The 23229-nt window shown below is 44.4% G+C and overlaps 1 protein-coding gene across 1 annotated transcript in view; it reads left to right on the forward strand.

Moving 5' to 3' along the window:
* Fig4 (FIG4 phosphoinositide 5-phosphatase) overlaps window positions 1-23229 on the forward strand; it is a 100954-nt gene that overhangs the window by 18072 nt on the left and 59653 nt on the right. Inside the window, exons 3-10 of the mRNA XM_055616169.1 lie at window positions 124-247; window positions 5716-5872; window positions 10864-10914; window positions 11690-11838; window positions 15621-15749; window positions 18467-18567; window positions 20098-20260; window positions 20618-20715. Coding sequence (XP_055472144.1) covers window positions 124-247; window positions 5716-5872; window positions 10864-10914; window positions 11690-11838; window positions 15621-15749; window positions 18467-18567; window positions 20098-20260; window positions 20618-20715 — 972 coding nt within the window. The remainder of the gene's footprint in view (window positions 1-123; window positions 248-5715; window positions 5873-10863; window positions 10915-11689; window positions 11839-15620; window positions 15750-18466; window positions 18568-20097; window positions 20261-20617; window positions 20716-23229) is intronic.

Here is a 23229-nt window from a genome sequence, read left to right on the forward strand (position 1 = left end):
TCGTCGCTTAGGTGTACGTTACGTAGTTCATGACACCTTACCCATGAGCCTTGCAAGCAGCTTGCAGTTTTCAGAGCAAATCCATGACCCTGGGATTACAGGTGGCCTGTCCTTGTCTCACAGCACGTATACAGCCAACAGGAAGTGCGGGAACTTCTTGGCCGACTGGATCTCGGAAACAGAACGAAGATGAGCCAGAAAGGATCCTCTGGGTTGTTTCGAGCTGTCTCAGCCTTTGGTGTCGTCGGTATGAAATGTGCCTCCCCCCTCCCCTGTCTGTTTATTTTGGTACAAATTAAAGGGAGCTATAGGGCTCTCCAGCTGTATAGTCTTAACATGTCACCTGTGGCCCTGGCTGCTTTAAACGCCATCTTCAACATATGAGCAATACCCACTCATGTGCCCAGCACTGGGCAGGTTGATGTAGACACTAGCAAGTAGAGAAATGCTCAGAACACTCTTCTGTCTGGCTTGCCGGGGAATGAAAAGTACAGTAAAACTTGCTTTCCAGTGAACAGGATTCCCCCAAGGACAGGTGACAGTGTGGTCTGTTGCAGACCCCTTCTCTGGATGATATCTTAGAGCTTTTATTGCTGTGATAATTCGATGACCACAAGCAACCTGGGGGAATGGTTTATTTGGCTTATGTGTGTAGTCCATTATCCAGAGAAGGCAGGGCAGGAACTTGAGGCGGGAACTTGAGGCCGGAATGATGCATTGGCCACGGAAGAGTGCTGCTCACTGGCTTGCTCTCAATGGCTTGAGCAGCCTGCTTTCTTATACCATCCAGGACCACCGGCCCGAGGGTGATGCTCACAGTGAGCTGGACCCTCTGCATCAAACGTCAGCCAAGGAAATGCCTGACAGACTTTCCCACAGGTCAGCCCCGGAGAAGCATTTTCTTGGCTAAGACCCCTTCTTTCCAGATGACCCTCGCTTGTGTCACGTTGACATAAAAACTAGCCAATACAGATAGCAAACTCTTATTCCGTTAGAAAGTTTCTTCAGAATCACAGAGGGAAAGCATTCTATTCTTACTGTACAGTGTAAGTCACTGGGACTCAGCAGAACTTCAAGGTAAGGGATTCCAAGCCATGCTAGGCCCTTAGTCTTCTTCAGAGACCCAGTGCTGATATCCCTCTCCCTCTCCCACTCCCTTTCCCTCATTCTCCGAGATAGGGTCTCACTATGTAGCTCTAGCCGGCCGAGAGTTTGCTCTGTAGACCAGGCTACCCTTGAACTCACAGAGATCCTCCTGCCTCTGCCTCCCAAGCTGGAGGGTGCTGTCCTTCCTGGCAGGGGAGGCATGGTAGCATTGGCTTGGGGCAAGTGGTCACAGCACAGCTACAGTCAGGAAGCAGAGAGGCGTGAACCTTGGGGCCCCGCTTACTCTGTCCCATCTTTTCCATTTTGTTCGGTCCTGGGCCCGTCCATGGGTGGTAACGCACACTTCCGAGTGAGGCTTCCTGCCTCAGTTAATCTACTCTGGAAGTGGGCTCAGATTCAGACTCGACCCCCTGGTGACATTAGCCATCACAGATAGCTCTGTGCCTGATTGTGCTAGGACAGAGGTGAGAAGCCAGTGCAGACAGGGTGACTGTAAGCTATAATTACACAGCCAAGACACAGAAGGAAAGTTAAATCACGTTGGACTTTGTATTACTTAGATCTGGAGTGGGCAGGAGAGATTTCCGGTAGCAGAGGAGATTTACACCGCATCCTGAGGATGGAATACGATCTGCGCGGAATTAGGGAGGGGACTAGGCAAATCAAAGGTGCCTGTAGGATCTGGGATGCTGGGAGGTAGTTATCACGTCAAAGGCAGACTGCTCAGGGCTTTGGGGAACTTGGGATTGAAGGCAGAGGCCGTTCAACCACAGCTTCTCGACTGCTGGAATGTTGAGTGTTTCCTAAGCCTGCTAGACTAGCACAGCATGGACCGGCTCATCGCTGCTGATGTTAACAATGTGGACGTTATGGCACTGGCTATTTCAATTCGGCTTCTTGACACCTTTACCATACCCCGACACATTTGAGTTGTTTTTCTCTAAACACGGTGTCTCAGCTTCTACATCCTTTTTGAGGCCCATTTCGGGTCCTGGCGGCTGCCCATGAAGACAGAGTGGTAAGGCATGGGTAATGGGTAAACTCTATTGTCAGCTTGATGGGATTTGGAATTGCCATGAGAACACTCTGGGTATGTCTACGAAAGTTCCAGAAAGGCTTGCCTGAGGAGGGAAGGCCCGCCCTGACTGTGGGTGACATTATCCTGTGGGCTGGAGTCTCAGGCTGAATTGAAGAACTAAATGACAGCATTCATCTTTCTCTGAGGTTTTTTGTTTGTTTTGTTTTTTGTTTTTTTTTTCCTGCGTCTTCTCCACCCTGTGGACTGTAAACCAGCTAACCGAAGTAAATCTTTCTCCCTTAGCAAGAAAAGTAATTAGCACAGTAAGGTCTACCTCTGTGTTGGCTCCTTTGATTTGCCTTCTACTGGCTCCTGGCAAGTCCTTCGAGGCTCCTTGTTGATTAGATACATGTTTGAGGACTTGAGAAGGCTTGTTTAATATCATTTGCATCCATATGCTTAAATTTATAAGTTCCATGTTGGTTAAATTCCACCTCAAGTACTGATTGTATTTTAAGAAAAAAAGACTTAGGAAGAAATATGTCTCAAGTACAATATTTTTTAACTTAATAGTAACCTAGTAGTCTAGCTTTATTTTTTAGTGCTGATATTTTACTATAGCTTATGATATTTGTTTTTATTAATGTTTTGTTTTATTTATATGAGTATTTTATCTACATGTATGTCTGTACACTTGTGTGCATGCCCGGAGCCTGTGGGGGCCGGAAGAGGGTGTTGTTTCTCTTGGAGCTGGAGTTAAAGATGGTTGCGAGCCACGGTGTAGGTGCTGGGAATCAAACCCAGGTCCTCTGGAAGAGCAGTCAGTGCCCCTAACTGCCGAGCCATCCCTCTAGTGACTAGATAGATGGCTAGATGGACCAGAGCAGTCGTTCTCAGCCAGTGCATCATGACCCCCACAGGGTCGCCTGGCGGATATTTATATTATTTCATAACAGCAGCAAACTTAGAGCTGGGAAGCAGCAAGAAAGTAATATTGTGGTTGCCCGTCACCACAACAGGAAAAACTATAAAGGGCAGGAGTATTGAGAACCTGGGCTAGAAGATAGTCCAGAGGAGTCATTTTTAAGTGTGTGTGTGTGTGTGTGTGTGTGTGTGTGTGCGTGTGCGTGCGCGTGCACGTGCGCGTGCGTGTACGTGTGCTTGAAAATGCCTGCAGAAGCCAGAAGAGGGTATCCGAAACCCCTGCTTTTGGAGTTACAAGAGGCTGTGAGCCACTTGCCATGGGTGCTGACGATCAAACTTGGGTCCCCTGCAAGAACAACTAATTCTTAATTTCCAGCCCCTAGCACAACTTTCTGATGGTAATTTCCCAAGGTGTATGTAGTATATATAGCCCTAGTAGCTAGTATTATTCGAAATGGAAGTTCCCTTGATGATTAAGTATAAGAAAGTGAGGGGAAGTTATTAGATTGCATTAACATAGGTGCCCTATTATGGCATTGTATTGGGCTGGCCGCCCTTATATTAAACCTAGACTGCTGCAGTGTTGGTTTTTGTGGCACTGGGAATTTGTGGTTGCTCTTGACATGGTTACTTTCAGCAGTTTTCTTTGCCCAATTTTCTATTGCTCACCAAGATTTCAATACTAGAAAGCCTGTGTGAATCGACTGATAACTAGGTATTAATTCTACACACACGTAAGCTGTAGGCAGGGGTAAAGCGTTTCCATGTCTCTCTTACAGGTGTCACTCTTAGCCACTCCTGTCGGAGTCAGAGGCCTCTTTGGCTCAAGGCTGCCCCTAGGTGATGAAGACATTGAAAGACTCCCTCACAAGTAAAATGACGTGCCATGTACCGAATGCAGTTATTATTCTTATGGATACTTATTTTATATATTCACTCTAGCCATGAGAAGGAAGTTTCGGATCAGTGAGGACTAGATAGAGAGCTGTTTTTTCTAGTCTTATCTCAGAAATACCAAAGGACACTGACATTCTAGAAAATACTTACCTATCCTCTCTCCTAAATCCTGAGGCAAGGAACAGTGACAGGAGAATTGTTTACAGGCAGTTGGGAGGAGTGTCTAGATTCTCAGCTGAGGGTGCGTGACCCCTTCCTGTGAGGGAAGGCCAACGGCCAAGTCTGTGTGTGCTACCTTTTGCAAGCAGGCACAGCAGAACTCACAAAGATAGTGGCTGTTTGGCTCAGAGAGGAGTCCTGCACGCATGCCACAGCCTGCTGTTCTTAGCAAGATTTAGTAGGTTTTCTTGAGTAGATACTTATCCATTTGTTTATACCGTCTTCCCATTGCCTTTTCAGCAGTGGCCCTCTCTACCACTAGGGAAAGTTGTTTTAACTCTCAGCAAGAGTCCTGGGGCCCAAAGGTGTTTGTTTTGTAAGTTCTGGGTTTGTGAGAACTTAATACTACCCAGCAACAAAATATCTGTCTCTTTTTTTTTGGGGGGGGGGGTTCTTTCAAGACAGGGTTTCTCTGTGTAACCTTGGCTGTCCTGGACTTGGTTTGTAGACTAGGCTGTCTTAGTATCTGGCTCTTCAGTTAGTCACTGATATAGGATATACACATTTTTATTTGACACAAAATTAAGCATTATTTTGTAAACTCCGTAACATAAGCTGAATATCTTTAATTACAAAATCGAAAATCTGAAATGCTCCAGAACCTCCCATCCAGGACAAGCCTCTGAGTGGTTCATCCAATATTTATCTTTCAGCCAGAGTGTGCTGTAGTTACAAGTGAGCTTCTTGCCGAATCAGTTAGGAAAGTCAGGGACGGGGATGACTGCTTCAGAGGATGGGTTTATCCCACTCTGCTCTGCCTTTTCTCAGTGCTGATGATCAGGCCTGGGAAAGCAGTCTACCAGGAGCCTCTTCTTCAGCCAGACTGCAGTTTTTTGTTTTTGTTTTTTTTTGTTTTGTTTTGTTTTTTACATTGTTTTCCTTTACTGTAGTTTCTTTTTTCTTTGATTTGTATCTGCCTTATGGGATTGTGCCCTGTAGCTGTGTGCATGTGCCTCTAGAATTTCAGTATAATCGAAAAATGATTCATCTTACTCATTTTTAAGTTTACAACTCAGTGCTTACTTGTCTTTATTATCAGGCTTCTAGAAGATTCCTTTATGCAGAACTGAAAGTGTTCCCTTGAGCAACTTTCCTTAATCTTACGTATAATGTATAAGTTATATACAATATTTGTTCTCTAGGTGTCCTATATGTCTAATAGTATACTTTCTATAACTGAGCCTGTGTCATGTAACCGAGGCTAGCCCTAAATTCACCGTGTAGCTGAAGATGACCTGGAACACCTGACCTTCCTGCTTCCATTTCAAGTGACGAGATGATAAGTTCACGCCAGGATGCTTGGTTGAATCAGTGCTGGGGACTGAGCCCAGGGCTCTGTGCCTGCCAGGCAAGCACTCTATCAGCTGAGCAGCACCTCCAGCCCCTACCCCGTAATAATCTTAGGTTATGTAAGTGCCAGAAATTTATATAGCTAGAAAGCTATGAAGTATTAAAGTGGGAAATGTATGAAGTCTTTGGTAAATATGTGTCTAATATCATGTGCGTTACCAAGTTTATGTGACATTATATTTGTTTGTCTTCTTTCACAGGTTTTGTCAGGTTCTTAGAAGGTTACTATATTGTGTTAATAACTAAGCGGAGGAAGATGGCAGATATTGGAGGCCATTCAATATACAAGATTGAAGATACAAATATGATTTACATCCCCAATGACTCTGTCCGGATTACTCACCCTGATGAAGCGAGGTACGAGTGGCTGCCAGCAACTTCTTATTTATTTTTGACAACAACAGAACCAAAGAAATACAAATGTTTTATAGAAACATCAAATGTTGGGTCAAAATTCCAGTTTCTGCTTACAGGCCAGGTGGTGGGCATCCTGCTGTATTGTTTTTCTGCCTTATTTCCTTGAGATATGGCTTTTCCCCAAACCCGGAGCTTGCTGCTTTTTCCAGCTGGAATGGCTGCCAGCGTGGCCCAGGAAGGCTTGTGTCCCCCTGCCTGCCCACTGGCCTGGGTTGGAGGAGCCTTCAGTGACTCCTGGACTCTCATGCTGGGACACCCGCATGCTTGTTAAGTGCTTCCCCCACCTGGCCATCTCTCAGGCCCGAATACTACCGTTTAGTGTGAAGCATTGGGACCAACACAAACTTAGTGAGTAATTCTGCTGAAAATGTTACAAGCGTGTGGAAATAATCAGTTAAATCTATATCATGGGACCCTTTGCAAGACGTGGTCTTACAAGACCTTTAAAAAAATATGCAAGTCCTTAAAAAAAAAGATAGAGGCTTTTGTGTACTTTTGGAGCCAAACCACAGCCTGTGAATTTCACTTAGATTCTTGGTGAAGGCGTGTGCATGTATGCACAGGTGTACACAGAGCTATAAAAGGACTCTGTTGGTCCAGTTCTAGGAAGCACTGAGTTAATATTAGACTCAGGGACTCTTGGTACAGATTAAGAATCTCTTGTGAGAAATGCGTGGGACCAGAAGTGTTTTGCACTTTGACACTTTTGGAATATGCATGTAAACAAAACAAAGTATCTTGGGGATGGGACTCAAGTCTAAGGACAGAATTCAGTCGTGTCCCACCTGCACCTGGCTACGTGGCCTGAAGATCATTGTGTGTAGTAGCTGGTGTCCCCGTGCTTTGACTGTGACATGTCATCAGAGATTGCCCGTTGTGGCATCAAGCCTGTGCCTAAGACAATTTCAGATTTCCACATTAAGGTTTTTTCGTTAAGCGACTTAGAAAAATGCAGTCTCAGCAGAGGAGCCTAATGGTGAATTTTAGAAGAAGGTCATATTGGCTTTCACTGGACTCTTCTTTTTCCCTGATCTGAACTCTTTTAGAGATTTGGTGAAATTATTGGAGACGTGAGAATGTGAGGAATGCTATTTTCAATTGATAGATTTAAAGTTAAAAGGGTTGGTTCAGTAGATGTCATGTTATAAAAATTAAAAGGACACCAAGGCATATATACATTTTTTATGGTTGGTAATAGTTTAGAATTTAGCTATCCTCTGTCATATTGTTTAATATAGTGATTTAATAATCTTAAAAATAAAATTATCTTACAATTAATACTGTATAGTATGTAGACATCTACAATATAGTACAGTTATATCAATAGCTTGTTATAGGAGGAATGAAGTAATAATTCCTTACGTAATTATAGAAATATGTTATCCAGTAATGCAGTTAGTAACAATATTTAGAAAAAATATCAGGAAATACAATGCAATACTTCTAAAAGTTCCATACATTTGGTAGGTGGAGGTTCTCTTTAGTTGCAGACTTGCATTGACAGCGGGACATTTACCGGAACAGCATGCCACTCTAAGGCGGTTTTGAGGAGACTTAAGAGCATCTTCATAGAACCAGAGATAGGTTTGGCAAAATTCCAGATCTTTGTGATTAAATCTTAGCAAAGCTGTTCCAACAATGTTGTGTTTATTAGAAGCCTGTAATCAAAATTATTCTTACAAGTAAAACTTTAAAAGCATTGCTTTTAATTAAGGCAAGGAGCTATCAAGAAATATGCTGCCATAACTAATAGCATTACATTTAGAATCCCAGGTAATGCAGTATTTATAGAATAAAAAGTAGATCAGAAAAATTAGGAATTAAGCGAAAAAAGAGACAACTCTACAAGACAACTCAGCAAGTTGACAGAAGGAGAATAATCGTTGTATAAGAACCAGTAATGTTTCTACCCATGGGCAGTGTGTTAGTCAGTTAGTTCTCTAGAGTAACAGAACATACAGGATGAATCTCTATATAAAAAAGGGATTTATTAGAATGACTTATAAGCTGTGGTCCAGCTAATCCAACAATGGCTGGCTGGCTGCGAATGCAAAGTCCAAGAATCCAGTAGTTGTTCATCTCAGCTGATCTTCAATATATGCTGGAATCCTGAAGAAGTAGGCTCAATGCCAGAGGAGGAATGGACTTGCTAGGAAGGTGAGGGCAAATAGGCAAAGAGCAAAAGCTTCCTTCTTCGATGTCCTTGTATAGGCTTCCAGCAGAAGGTGCCCGGTTTGAGGTATGTCTTCCCACCTCAAGACCTGGATTAAAGGCCTCTCCTCCTACCTCAGAGATCAAGATTAGTAGAAATTCCTCACAGAAGTGCCCTCCATTTTCAGATTTTAGTTAATTCCAGATGTAGTCATGCTGATACCCAAGAATAGCCATCCTAGACAGTAACCAAAGAGAAAACTCAATGATGCCATTCACAACAGCGCTGAAGACCATGTGATACCTGGGAATAAATACAGCAAGAACTACCTAAAATTCAGTGTTGAAAATGTAAAACAGTAATAAACTAATATAAAATTGAAAAGAGAAAATGTAAAGCAGTACTAGGTTTTTTTAAAGCCCTAAATAATTGAAGGATACCCACCTGTTCATGGATGATGGCTTATGAGCGTAAGGTTAGTTTTCTTTAAAATTGAGATGTAATGCACCCAAATCCAAACATTCATATTGAGGGGCTGGAAGGAGGGCGCAGCAGCGAGGAGCACTTTGCTGCCTTTGCAGAGCACCCAGGTTTAGTTCCCATCACCTACATCAGCCGCTCACAGCTGCCAGTAGCTCCAGCTCTGGGAGATCCAGTGTCCACTCCTGGCCTCTGTGGGTGCTGGTACTCATGTTTACATAACCCCAGTACACCCTTCAGTAGCTCCAGCTCTGGGCAATGACCACTTCTGGCTTCTATGGACACTCATGTGCACATAAACCACAGCACACACTTAAATTCAATGTAAAAGCAAAACAAGGCTTTAAAATTCACATAGAAAAATCAAAAGTTGGTCTTAGTTTGGACAACTAAAAAGAACAGAAACAAAAAGGGCAAAGAGGAGGCTGGAGAGATGGCTCAGCAGTTAAGACCCTTTGTTGGTCTGGTGGAGCCTGGTAGCTCACAACCATCTGTTACTCCAAATCCAGGGGATTCCACACCATCTTCTGGTCCCCACAGGCACCAGGCACGCACATAAGCACCTGCAGGCAAAACACTCATACCCATAAAATAAAAATAAAGAAAAAATTTAAATGTAGGGATAAGTCTAAGCAGATGTAGTGGCCACAGTAATTGAGAGGAAGAGATGACAACCTGTGGGGAGACTGCTGGTTATGGATGAGGGCATTGGCATTCGTCAGCACAGACAGGAAGGCCCAGGAAACGACCCACATTTCATAGGAAACAGGGACCCAACAGATACAGTGGTGAAGACAGACTTAAGTTTCGTTGGTTTTCCATTTGACAAAATGAAATTAGATTCTAATCTCTGATAATACCAAAGAAGCAATTTCAGAAGTACAAAGACAATCTTAGGAAAATAGTTTTATGATCCTGGCACGGAGGAAGGTTTTCTAAATGAAACGCAGAAAGCACGAGGCACAAGGAAAGTGGTGACGTAGGTGAACACTTTCACAATTAAACGTGTCTTTGCAATCTAGGAGGCAGCGGTCATGTAGACAGACCTGACGGGGTTCGGCGCTGAGACCTTCTGAAGGCTTCTTTGACCAGCGAGGGCCAGCCTATCCCTGAGACACGCTCCAGAGGGGCAGACGCAGGCAGCAGAGGAGTGTACTTTGCTAGTAATCAAACCTAACAAGGGGCTGTTTCCTTCTCGTTAGTCGGGTGGGGAGTGGTTAAAGCATCCGCTGTCATCAAATGCTAGGAGAAACGTGGGGAAAATGTTTACCCTCCAGCTTACACAGTGGTGTCAGCGATTCCATACCCCAGGAGCTGGAGTTAGACTGTCTCAACCCTTCGCAAACACAGTTTTACATATTTCAGTAAAGCTGAAAATATTCGTTGTCTACACCAGTGGTTCAAACTCTGTGCAAGGGCCTCAGTGTGGGCAAGAACATATAGTACTCTTGGCTGCATTGTATCTTTTTTTTTTTTTTTTTTTTTTAACTCAGAGTGAGCCTCCTGCCTCAGCCTCCCGGATGCTGGGGTCACAGGTGTGCACTCCCATGCCCCGGCCACACGGTCTAGTTGAGGAATGCCGAACTAAAAAACGGCCTAGAGCATGTGCAACCTATCAAACAGTTCAACGAGTGGAATTCTTAGCTTTTGGTGAAGCTACGCATTCAGACAGAACAAAGAGTTGCAGAGTAGCAGACAGTGTTTGAGGTGGTGAAAATGGACTCTATGAAGATCTCTGTAATGTCATGGCAAAGACACCGTGGCCTCAGGATGCGAGCAGTAATGCAGAAGTTACCTCTGGAGAGGGAGCGGGGCTGTCGAAACTGAAGAGAATTATAACTCTGAGAGTATGTTTTAGTTACTTCTCTGAACATGAATGTGAAGCAAAGATGAGAAACCTTGAACCGTGCTCCTGCTGCGTGGAGGGATATTGTATTCTAGCCTCCTCTGTTTTCATGGTAACCATCTTTCCAACTTGAAGTTATGGCAGCCCGCAGCATCTTGTTTACTTGTGTAACTGTCCTTACTCCATCCTCTGAGCACCTGTAAAGCTCACTGGAAACAACAATAACAACAACTGTCTTTACCCCCCACCCTCCACGCCCACCCCGCCTGTGCCCTGCCCATTTGGGAGCACAGTCACTGTGTAATGAGGCACAAACTAAGGTGCAGGTGGGTGTCTGAGGGATGCTTGGCAGGCACATTTACTACCGTAAGGATATCCCTGACTGTGGGTTAAACCATGAGAAATAATATTTCATGCTTATAGCATGCTTTAATTTTTTTTTTTTTTTTTTAGGTACCTAAGGATATTTCAAAATGTGGATCTATCTAGCAATTTTTACTTTAGGTAAGTTTGAGCCTAGTTTTACTTCTACCTGTCACTTTAATTTTATTAGATTATAGAAAGAGAACATCTAAACTCATTAAATTCTGGGATTTTTTTTTCTTTTAAAAACCTGATTCTTGAAAATTTGAATGGATAAGTTTAAAAGTACTTACTGTCACGATGCTATTGGTAACACTTCAGTATCAAAATACTTTTTCCTATTTCTAATTAATTTTTTTTTTACTTAACTTTACAGATCATTAACTGAAACTGGACAATGACACTGTTACAACTCTGCATTAGGACTAATATAATTTCATTTTTATAATTCAAAATTCTAAAATGAGATTATTTTTTTAAATTGCATTTCTTCCTGAAAAAAAAAAAAGGTGATTTTTATTGTGCAAAGCCATGCACTTTTGACGAGAATAATCTACTTCAGTGTACTAGGCACAGAACCATATTCGTGGACATCGTAGGGTGTGACTTGGAATAAAACATAAGCCTTAGATTGATTTCATCATGACATAAACAAACAAACAAACAAACCAACCGGTACATTGTACCAGTACAAATATGTATGACCCGCATCATAATTGTGTTTATCTAGTACAAACGAGAGCGAGGCTTTTGCTTTATTCCCAATCATGCATTTGGCTGCGCTTTGCTCATTTAACAGCGTCAAGGGACGTGACAGGTGCAGAGTAATTTAGCTCCCAGACTGCAGCTCCTCCCCGGAGCCAGTGCTGTGGGGTAGCCTTGCTTCTGTAATTCTTCCATCTGAATCTCTTCTCAGTTACAGCTATGACTTGTCCCACTCGCTTCAGTACAATCTCACCGTCCTGCGAATGCCCCTGGAGATGTTAAAGTCAGAAACGTCCAGGAAACGCCAGGAGAGCTTCGACATCTTTGAAGACGAAGGATTAATTACACAGGGAGGCAGCGGTATGTGATCCCTTCGGATTTAGCATATGCTAATGTGGCACCTTATTAAATTCTCTCACCTTCCTCTTCCCTCCATCCCTTGGTGGTCTTTATCTTTTTGGGTGGTTTTCTGACCAGTTTATTTTTAAGGCTGTTAGGCCCAACAAGAGCCTAAATATAAGAAGGTATGAAGAGAACTCAGGAAACTAATCATCCATCGATGCAAAAACGCAAGAGACTCTTCTTTACCATTGTACAATGGGGTCACCCCTGCTGGTCAGCTAGGAGTGGCACCAGGAGACAAAGACCTTAGGTTTTTAAAAGACACAAGGCAGGAATCTCCTGGGGTTGCCTCCTTGGAGATTTAGGATTGAATGAGGTGTTTAACTTTTAAAATAATTGGTTAGTTCTGTTCACCCTTAGGTCCAGTCAGCCCTGTCATAAATATCTGATCTTCAAGTCAGTTTGGAATTTCCTGCCATCCACAGTTAAATGTGGGAGGGTGATTAACTCATCCCGTGTCTGTTCTGAGGAGTGGGGGTTACAGGCTTTGGATCAAAGGTCAGGAGAAGGATTGGGGCCATTTGGCCCAGTTTCCAAACAAAGCCCATCTCACCGGTGCCAGCTGGTGATTTTTTTTTTTCCATTTAGTAGAGATCTCTGCTTGTTCTCTTTCTTATCTCTGCCCTCACAGATGGCTAATGTCAGGAACTTTTACATTCCTCAGTTCTCTGGAGAAGCACTAAGAGGCTTTAATTAACATGGGCCTAAAACTTGCAAATATAACTTATAAGGCAATTAAAAGAAACATAGGTTACAAAGTTAGTCTGATTCTTTCAAAGGCCATTATTAATCACCACACGGTTTTATTTATAGGCCAGCCAGAAACTGTGTTGTCAGTTTCTAGTACTTGCTCATATGCTTTTTAATGGAGCACATCAGATCTAGTCTTTTGGTGATGTTTTATGGAGAACTTTCCCTTCAGCGCCGTAGAGTGCACACCATCGTGTTTTCGTTCATAGAGATTGGTCAGTGTTTGGGGCAAAAGTTGCCACGGGTTGCCTGTGATACGCTGGACATTCTGAGTCACAGAAAATCCCCCCTGGGGAAGTATAAGCCAGTTGTACAGAAAAGACGAGGCAGGAAACTGAGGCCCAGAGTTAGGATCAGATGGTCAGCATACGCAGTGTCTGCAGCAAGTCGGAGGCCACTGATACTGTGACTTTCTGTCACAGGCCGAGCTACTCCCCTGGCACCATCAGATTATTGCTAGACCACAACATGACTAGCCTAGGTGTCCCTGGAGACACCTCCCAACCAGACCTGCAGTGCCCTTTTGCCCCTTTATCGCCAGATATTTGGGTTTGGTCCAGAACTCAACAGCAAATGGCTTGCTTTATAAGGTGAACGTACCTCGGCTGGAGCAGGTCATCTGTGGAAGAGCTGTGCGCCAGCTATGGCTTTGAGTCCCCCACTTCATGCAACTTAAACAGTGGTGATGAAGCTACCAGCGCTCTAAAAGAGGCGGGATGGTTCACCTGTGAGAACCCTTGGTCACACCAGGGCACCTTCGTGAGCCACAATAGTCTCCTCGGTACACAGCCATGGGATTAGTGGCCTTGAATCCATCTACTTCTCTTTCTTCTCCTCATTTAACGTAACATATTGCCAGGTGCCGGCGATGAGGTTTCAGATATCTTTCCTGGGGGTTGGGACCATTCTATGTGACAAAACTGGTAGGAAACGGGGGAGGGGGTGTGTGGCGTATCGGGAAGGGCGTTAGGGACTTTATATAAGTTGCTCATTCCAGACACCCCTGAGATTAGCTTTTCCCATTTATAGGCTAAGTAATGGAGAACCCGAGATGATCTATTTGAGATAGTTACTGGCAAGTGCACTCGCTAGCCGTTTAAAAGTATTAAGTCCTTTTGTTAGCAGGTGACCAAGAGAGAGGGGTCACACCTCTGAAAAGTGTCTCGGTGCTGAAGCTCAGGGTCACAGCTATTTTAAAACAAATCCCACACTCACATCCGTGTGTGAAGGGGTTGGAGCATCTGTGCTCTTACAGAGCTTAGAGCATTGTCCAGACACTGCAAGACAATCATTCGTGATTTACGCTCCCTGTTAGTTTTATGTTTTTTCCTGCGTGAACATCACTTCCGGTTAATATGACTGGACTGTGGTCAGGCCATGGACAGCCCCCAAAGCATTGCCAAGGTGGTTATGGCTAGGGGAGGGGGAGGGAAGGCTGAGGAAGCTCCAGAAAGACGAAATAAAGTAAGGACAAGATGGCATGACCTTAGCCATTTTGGCACTAAGTCACTTGTGTAAAGTGGCAGGAGAATGTCTGATACAAGTCCCCAGAGCGTGCCCTGATCTCTCTCCTCTCTGGCAAGGTCTCATATAGCCCAGGCTGGCCTCAGACTTACCGAGGATGCTCTTGAACTACTCCTCCTGTCTTCTCCCCAGACTGAAATTAGTAAAGGCATGGACCAGACATGTACCACCCTGCCTATTTTATGCTGCGCCTGAGACTGAACGTGGAGCCTCATGCATACCAGGCAAGCGTGCTACCACAGAGCTACACCCGAGTGTATATGCATTCTCTTGAGTGAGGCGCTGAAAGGACAGAGGGCATTTAGGTTTTGTTTGTTTGTTTCATGTTTATGTGTGGTGTGTCTGTGACCCCGTGTGAGCTCGGTGCCCATGGAGGTCAGATGAGGACATTGGATCTCCTGGAACTGGACTTACAGGTTATTGTGAGTTGCCATGTGGGTGCTGAGAATCAAACCTGTGTCCTTTGCAAGAGTAGCGAGTGCTCTTAACTGCTGAGCCATCTCTTCAGCACTTACTTCTTACAAATTAGATTGGAACCTATTCACCCTAAATAAATACCCAGATCACGTTTAAAAAAGATTATTTATTTATCTTATGTATTTATCTGTTTTGATATTTATCTGTTTTGATTACGTGTATGTAGGCACATCAGAAAAAGGAACTGAATCCAATGGGACCACAGTCATACATAGTTGTGAGCTGCCATTCAGGTACTAGGAATTGAACCCAGAACCTCCAGAAGAACAGCCAATGCTCTTAACCACTGAGCCACCTCTCCAGACCCCCCACTCCATCACATTTTGAAGGGTGGAAAAATGGGATCACTTGACTGCTGGTGTCCAGAGCTTTTAATCCACTAGTATATAGTTATGTTCATTTCTTAATTTTCACTTTATATAAGTTTTATGACGCTCATTGCTATGTAATAATAAATTCATCTTGATATGCCAGTGTTTGGTGATTTCTCTACATGCAGAAGCCTTGCTATAATAGCCAATGCCATGTGTGAAGGTGAGCAGTATACCAACCCATTCTGAACCCCTCCCTATCATTCTCACAGCAACTCCCTATTAGACGTGCAGGTGGGCAGGGGTACCGGGTGGTGAGGCGCTCTCTTGATCATCCCTGCCATACTGCGAAGAGGTGGTGATGAAGTCCTGGGCCCAGGCGCTGCACCCTCAAACTGTTCTCTGTGGCCTGCTCTGCCACGTTTGTCTTCATTCCTGAGTCCATCATTTGCCTTTCATTTGACTCCCGTTTTCTGTTGACTTAAAACCTCTGATATGTCAGAGAACTCATTTCTTCTTTGACTCTGAAGGAAACAGCACCGGGCCCCGAGTGCTGATTCTCCTGCTAGATGGCAATGCTGCCTGTATTCTAACGCTAAAAATACAAGCAGAGGAACTCAGAAATGAGCAGGATCTCAGCCAATGTCCTCACCTTTCTGTTTCTGACTTGTTTTTCAGGTGTTTTTGGGATCTCTAGTGAGCCCTATATGAAGTATGTGTGGAACGGTGAACTTCTGGATATAATTAAAAACACCGTGCACCGGGACTGGCTGCTGTACGTTATCCACGGCTTCTGTGGGCAGTCAAGTATCTTTTTATAAACACTTCAGGTGCACCCCATGATGCTAGGCCAACACGTAGGAAGGCCGTACATTGTGAGAGTCTAACTGCCACTCTGTCTGCTGCGATGAAACACTGACCACACCCTCCTGGGGAGCAAAGGGTTTATTCGGCTTCCACCTTCAGCACTGTTCATCACTGAAGGAAATCGGGACAGAAACTCAAACAGAACAGCAACTTGGAGGCAGGAGCTGATGCAGAGGCCATGGAGGGGTACTGCTTACTGGCTTGCTCCTTATGGCTTCCTCAGCCTGCTTTCTTATAGAACCAAGGACCACCTGCCCAGGGGTGTCCTCACACAAAATGGGCTGTATCCTCCCCACATCCCTCACTAATTAGGAAAAAAATTACACAGGCTTGCCTGAAGGCTGACCTTATAGAGGCATTTTTGAGTCGAGGTTCCCAGCTTTCAAATGCTGCTAGCCAGTGTCGAGCTGACATAAAACTAGCTAGCACAGCACCCCAACAGGAAAACTTACCCATGTAAGAAGAGAGGCAATGAAGAGGGCAGACACTGAAGAGATCCGTGTTAGGAGCGCAGAAAAATTATAAATAGCAGTATGAAGGCGTGCATAGTACTCTCGCTACAACCAGTGAGGACCGAGCACGTGGGAGGAGGAATGGGATGCCTATCAGGAGGTCGAGCATGGCAGGCTCATGAGAACAGAACTTGACCAAAGCCGTAAACATAAATGATGCCCTAGCAATGATGTTCAAAGAGAGGTCACAGGTTGGAGAAGCACCGTGAGGATAGACCTGGGAAAACACACAGCTGTCTTTCTTGTGACTCGTATGTACCACGCCAGGGAGATGGGATGACTCGGGAGAGGGAAGAGGGGAGTCAGGTTGCCTCCGTAGTCAGGTTGGCACTCAGCAGATTGCCTTACTCAGGCTAAGGACTGGGAATTTGGTGCCAGGACTCACAGAAGTTTAGTTCAGGAAGGTGATGTGTATAAAGTGGTCCGTGAGGCTTGAGCTGACAGACATTTTCCAGCTACACGAAGCAAAAATGGGTTGAGGGCTATGTATCAGGTAGACAATGGTGGCAGTGGCAGTTGAGGCCTGGTGAAGTGGGGACCTGGCTTGGAAGGGAATGTAATGGAAACGTGTTGACCTTTGAGGTAGGCCGATGGGCTCAGAAGACATCTTGGCTTTTCTCCTGCAGGTTTACTTTTCATTTGTTCTAGCTAATGCTGAAACCTTTCACCAAGGTGCCATCGTGCTGTGGGGTGGAGAAGGGCAGGACATGCTACCTAGCACTTGTTCATTTTTCTTGTCACCCTTTGAGACAACAGAGGGCATTTGTGAATTCTGTTTTTACTTGATACTTTCCCCTTCCATCTCAGACTTTTCAAAGCCTACAGAAAAATCTCTAAAGGAGTGTTTTAGTTGTTGTTGTTTGAGGCTGTTAGGTGGGTGGTGCGGCCATCATTATGCCTTTTTATACTCTCTGGAGCTTTTGGGAGGGGGCAGCCGAGGGGCACAGCCTTGAGAGGCCTCAGTGCTGCTTTCTCCATGCCGAGGGCGGGGAGGGGAGGTTGGGTGTGGCAGACACAGGAACTTTGAAGCAGAGGTCGGAGACACCCCTGGTTCCACTACCATTTCTAAAGTGCAGTTCTAGCCTGGTTTTTATTTCCAGGAGCTAGCTCAGGGCCTGGCATATAGTAATTATAATAAATGTTTGTTTTTTAAGATAGTAAACAGCATCATAGATCATCATTTTAAAGCTCATCAGTTTAAATGATGAGTCTGGGCTCCTGGTGATCAGGCATTTAATGAATTCTGGAAGCCTGAGTGATGATAGGAGTAATTGCTGCTTATTAAGCATGTACTGCAGGCCAGGCACCAGCAATTGCACCCAGATATGTCAGCTCACCTCCCCACAGCCTGGTACGGGTTGATGATTATCTTATCCAGAATGCTTGCGACTAGAAGCCTTTCCGATTTTTAGATTTTAGAATATTTGCCTAAACCTTAGATAACTTGAAAATGGAATTCAAGTTTATCTATGTTTCATGTGTACCTTAAACACTGGGACTGGAGATATTTATGCTACATTTTTAGAGTAACAGGCATAGAATTTTACTATTTGGTGTCACAGTGGCACTCAGAAGTTTCAGACTTCAAGGCATTTTTGACTTTTAGACTATAATTGTTAACCTACAGCTGCCTTCTGTTTTATTTTTCAGTAGGTGAGATTATAATTCAGAAACTTAAGTAAGATGATATAAATAAGCTGCGTATTGGTTAAGCAGTTCAGGGTGACACATTCAGTGTTAGACTTTGCATTGCTTTTTCAGTATTAGACACACGCCTTCCCTAAGCATCAACAGCTTTTTCCTAGTTTACACTCAGCATCAGAGAACACATGCCCTTGTGGAGAGGTATATGGCTCCATTGAGTGAGGAAGGATTAGCTGTACTTCTTACTTGCTTCTGAGGAGAGACGTAATACAGTGGTTTGTATAATTCCTTGGAGAATCACAGAACTCACCACTTGAACATGTTGCCATTAAACTGGGACAGATCTGAGGCACCATCAGGTCCTGTGCCATTACGTTCTCCGAGGAGTGCTTAGTGTCCTGAGGCTGTTGGACAAGATGTATTCAGTGCGTGAAGGATAATGGTTCTTGTAGCTTTCTGTGTCCGTTGCAAATGCTGAAACACTTTAACTCGGTTCCTAAGAGCTTTTGATCTATGGACGACCAGTGTATGTGACGCTCATAGCCAGAAGATCCAGTAAGTTTGCCGGGACTCGCTTCCTCAAAAGAGGTGCAAACTGTGAGGTAAGATGACAGAGCACATCTCTGTACTGTTTCAACCTTTCACATCAGCCTTGCTGACAGTGATGATGCTTCGGACTTCTAAGCGACCTCTTAGCATCCTAATAGTGCATTCCGTGTGTGCGCGTGTGCGCAGGTGCATGGATGTATGCATTTGCACACACGTGCATGTGCTAAGGCATATGTGGAGGTCAGAGGACGACTTGTAGCAGTCATTTCTCTCTTTCCATCCCTGGGTTCCAGGGATGGATCTCAGGTTGCCAGGCGTGGCAGCAGGTGCCTCTTCTCACTGAGCCATCTCATCAGCCCTAAGCTGTGGAGTTTTTAAAGTGGAGATATTTTTCTTTTCTTTCTTTCTTTTTAAGTTTGGGGTATTATCTTGAGAATAAATCATTCTCCAGAGTATGTAACTCCTAGGGAAAAGTGACCAATCTACAAATGTTTGGAGCAGTGAACTGTCTTAGAGAGAGCTGTGCAGTGGAGTTTTGAAATGCCCACTGTTCTGGAAAGTGAGCCATGACTGAAATGCTTGGAAAATGTTGAGCCCAAACAGCCAGGCCCCCACTGAAGCGTGAGGAGAGGGCAGCTCCTCAGTGCTGGAAGGGTGTCCGTAACGGGAAGGCTGCACAACATGGTGTGGGATACACTTGGCCCCTTCCCCCCTCCCCCCCGTACTCATTTTGCTCTTTACACCCGGAAGAGCACTATAGAACCTACCTGCCTCATCCTGTGTCATCTCCCATGTGCTCTGTCTGCTCTGCAATACCCTGCTCTGCCGAGTCTTGAGTGTGATTGATGGAGGCTCTGATTCTGGCTTTAAGTAGCGACACCATTCTTAAACTTAGATCAATACTTCAAGTCGTTTTATTCGGTAGTTGAAGAACAACTAGAGTTTTGTGGCTGCGTTATTTGCTTTTGGATATTGAAAGGATAACCAAACCAGGGTTATCAATACCTCCCGAAATATCCTTTATCACACCCTTATATACTTCCATAAGTCAGGGTTCCCCAAAGTCTCCCATCTTCCCCTTGAGTCCTTCAAATAACAGGCATTCTTCCAGTCTTCTTTTTGGTCTTCAGAATTGAAATTTTTAGATTCTGGGATGGGGGAATGGGGAAGGAAGAGAGGGTGGGGCTGGGAGAGGAGGAGGGAAGAGTCTACAGGGATGTAACGTGAGTAAAATAAATAAATGAGAAAAAAGTAAGATAGGAAGTCGTTAAAAAAGAGTTTTTAGATTCTTGTGTTCTTTATCTCCTGGATAATGTCACATAATTGTTTTTCTTTTCCCTGCCATCCTGCAATTTATTCCGGTCAGGCTGCTGTTTGCTATTTGTGTTGAGTAATTTGAGTTCTTCTAGTCTGTTCTCTGCTATTGTTAATTGCTTTTCTTTATCATGTTTCCGTGGTTTGGCTTTTTCAGTGTGTGCTCTGAGTATTGACGCCAGGAGTTACCACTTCACCGTGTGTTTGAATTTTTTTCATTTAGAAGTTCGAAGAGCATGAGCTGTCTTTAACTGCACCTTTCTTCCTAGGGTGACGTTGCAAATGAAGTGGAGACCGAGCAAATCCTCTGTGATGCCTCTGTAATGTCTTTTACGGCAGGCAGCTACTCTTCTTATGTACAAGTGAGAGGATCGGTTCCCTTATACTGGTCCCAGGACATCTCAACCATGATGCCTAAACCACCCATTACACGTGCGTGGCCGGTCATTCAAATGATGATTATTGACACATAGCTCTGAGAAGTGGTAGGGTTTTGGAGAGAATTTTGGCCCTCTGAGCAAGATTATATGGAGGAGTAACTTCTATTAGGTTTCTGCAGTGAATCTATTCTTAATTTTAACTGTTAGTAAATTGTGTGCTATTTTACTTCAGAAATGACAGTCATTCAGATTTAATACTGAATGAGTGTTTGGTGAGCTCCCTGATCCAGAGCTTGGAAAGGAAATTGCTGGATTAGATTAATTGAACCGTATTTCTTTTCAATGTTTTGAAAACCCTACTCGTCGTATATTCCTGCCTAATAGCCCCACTCTCCTTTCCTCTTGCCAGTGGACCAGGCAGATCCCTTTGCACACGTGGCTGCTCTTCACTTTGACCAGATGCTCCAGCGGTTTGGGTCGCCCATCATCATCTTGAACCTAGTGAAGGTACGATGTGCTCGTAAATACACCAGACTATCTTTCCGCACACAAAAGGCATTAGCCAGCTGTGCTTTGCCTTGCCTAGAGAGAGAGGAGCGGAGGAAGGGATGTTTGGAGGGAAGGAATGATCGGTGTCTGCCATGTCAGCATGTTGTATCCCGAGCCACAGTTCTTCAGCCTCAGATTCTATGTAGCTTCTTCTAGGCTTGCCTTAGGGAACCAGTAGTAGCTCTCTCTGAAGGAAGAAAGTGATTTGGTCTACCAGGCTTCTGATTTCCTTGTGTGAACTAGGCATTAAGTCCCTTAGTCCTGCAACAACTTAAGAAGAATGCAGATCAAACTCTTATACCCTCACCTTGACACAGCCCATTCCCTCGACAGTCTGTAAGAACCGCAAACCAATGTGTAGCAAGAGGACCAAAAGGCTTCATTCAGAAATGTGGTCAGGAGTCACATGGGCTTCTGAGAGGCTCAGGCAAGGGGGTGTGATTGTCTGCCTTTCCACCAGAGCACACTGACTATTCCACACAGGATATGTGCATAAATGGATGTACGGTTCGAAGGCCTAGGGTAGGAGGCAAGATCGTCCAGTACATTTTATCTATACCGTGGTACCCAAGTGAAATGAATGAACCTTAGCCAGTGGCTAATAAGACCTCGAGAACATCACTAAAAAGGGTTTACTATATTATGTCTGCAGCAGTGTATGCGAGGGTGTTCTGAGAGGCTGGCTTGCAAATGTCAGTTTAGAAACAAACAAGCCAAGGAATCCTGGTCCATTTAGCTATGTAGCCAATGTTTTTTGACAGTTTTATGTGTATCAAGGTAGTTGTACAAACGAAGTCCTGCCTTCGTGAAACTACCAGCGTGAGGAAGGCAATGTTGAAGTAAAGCAGAGCTGCCAATCGTGGAGGTACCGGTGCTTGTTCCTTCCTGACAGCTTTCATTTCTCTTTAAGGTAGGGATGAATGTCACCTGCCTAAAGTGGGGTTTCACAGTAACAGAGAAAGTTGAACAGTCTGGTGTAAGTTGACAGGAAACATCAAGACAGTATAAAAGTCAGTTTCAAGTTGATAAAAGTAGTTTCTTAAATGGAACCATTCTGCTACTGCCTGGCTGTGTATGGGCATAAAAGCATAGACAAAAGAGATGGATACTTGGGTTCACTTAGTTCTGCCAGGAAAATACCTAAAGCACTTTGGGTATTGGCAATAGTACGATTGCTGTGGATGAGGAAAGCTAAGTGGCCTGAGGAGAGAGGAAGAGGGAAGGGTTTCTGGAGAGAGCAGAGGAGTTGGTGGCTTGGGGTACTTATGAGGTGGAGCATTTAAAGGAAAAATAATCTGAAAATAAAGGCAGAGACCCTGAGAACACAGGGTCTGAGGTGTGGGTGGGAATGGAGACTTAACCAGAGCACAGCAGGATCTGGAGATACCAAAGTTACTGAGCACAGAGAAAGGCCGGCAAAGGTAGGAAGATGGAAGCGTATCCAGGAGGGGCCTGCGAAGTAAACCTAAATTCACGGTTCAAGGGGACAGCATGTGTGGTGTGTATGCTTCATCAGGAGTGTGGAGGAATAAATGGCCCCATAGTGGCAGGGACAGAGGTTCGGAGACGAGGGAGAGAACAGTGTGTGAGTGTCCTTCCTTTCGGTTTCCGTGATCACGTGCAGCCAAGGATTGCCTTCAGTTTCCGCCGGATGTTAGCTCTGCACATGTTTATTCACATTAATCAGGAGTTGTAGATTCACTCATTCCCTGTCTGCCTGGAGTAATTTAAGTTGGAGCCGGATAGCCTGTAAGTTTGGCTTTGTGTTGGGAAGGAGCCAGAATGTACAAAGTTGAAAATTAAGGTGGGGAAGCTTTAATGAAAACATTTGTTGATTTGCTGCTAGTCCTGGTGTCCCAGGACAGTGAGCCCGGCCTCTCAAAGAAGAGAGGCATGGGGATCACAAGTTTAAGGCCAGCCCAGGCTGCAGAGTGAACCTCAGCTCAGCCTGAGCAATTTAGAGGGGCCCTGTCCCAAAGTAAGAAGAGGGTAGGGGTAGTGTGGCACAGTAGTATGTGTAAGGCCCTAGGTTCCATCCCTGGCACTGTAAAAAACTCATAATAAGTTATGAGCGTGTTTCCTGTAAAGTGTATATTGTTAGTATAGAAGCAAATTACTGCTTAAGCAGCAAGTGATGAGCTATTACTGGAACATATACCTAGAACTGGATGATTGGCTCTTGTTCATGCTTTATATAGTGTAATGGATAAGTTCTGGGTAAATAGAACCCCGAGTGTCTACAATGCTTGGAATCCTGTGTTAATTATACACATTAAAAGTACGACTTAATGCCTGTGATGGAAATCTATGCCTGGAATTGAACCAGGCCTGTTTTGCCTCCCTTCAATATAGTTTGAAATGAGTCTTGCAAAAGAGAGTTTATTTACAGTGCCACTGGAAACAGAAGAGCTTGCCCTTGAGCCCCCTTGCTTAGATAGGGCATAGGGTGTAATTTGCAGTTAAAGAGGCTGC

This window comes from Psammomys obesus, unplaced genomic scaffold (assembly GCF_907164565.1).
Source record: "Psammomys obesus unplaced genomic scaffold, mPsaObe1.curated_primary_1811, whole genome shotgun sequence".
Lineage (NCBI taxonomy): Eukaryota > Metazoa > Chordata > Mammalia > Rodentia > Muridae > Psammomys > Psammomys obesus.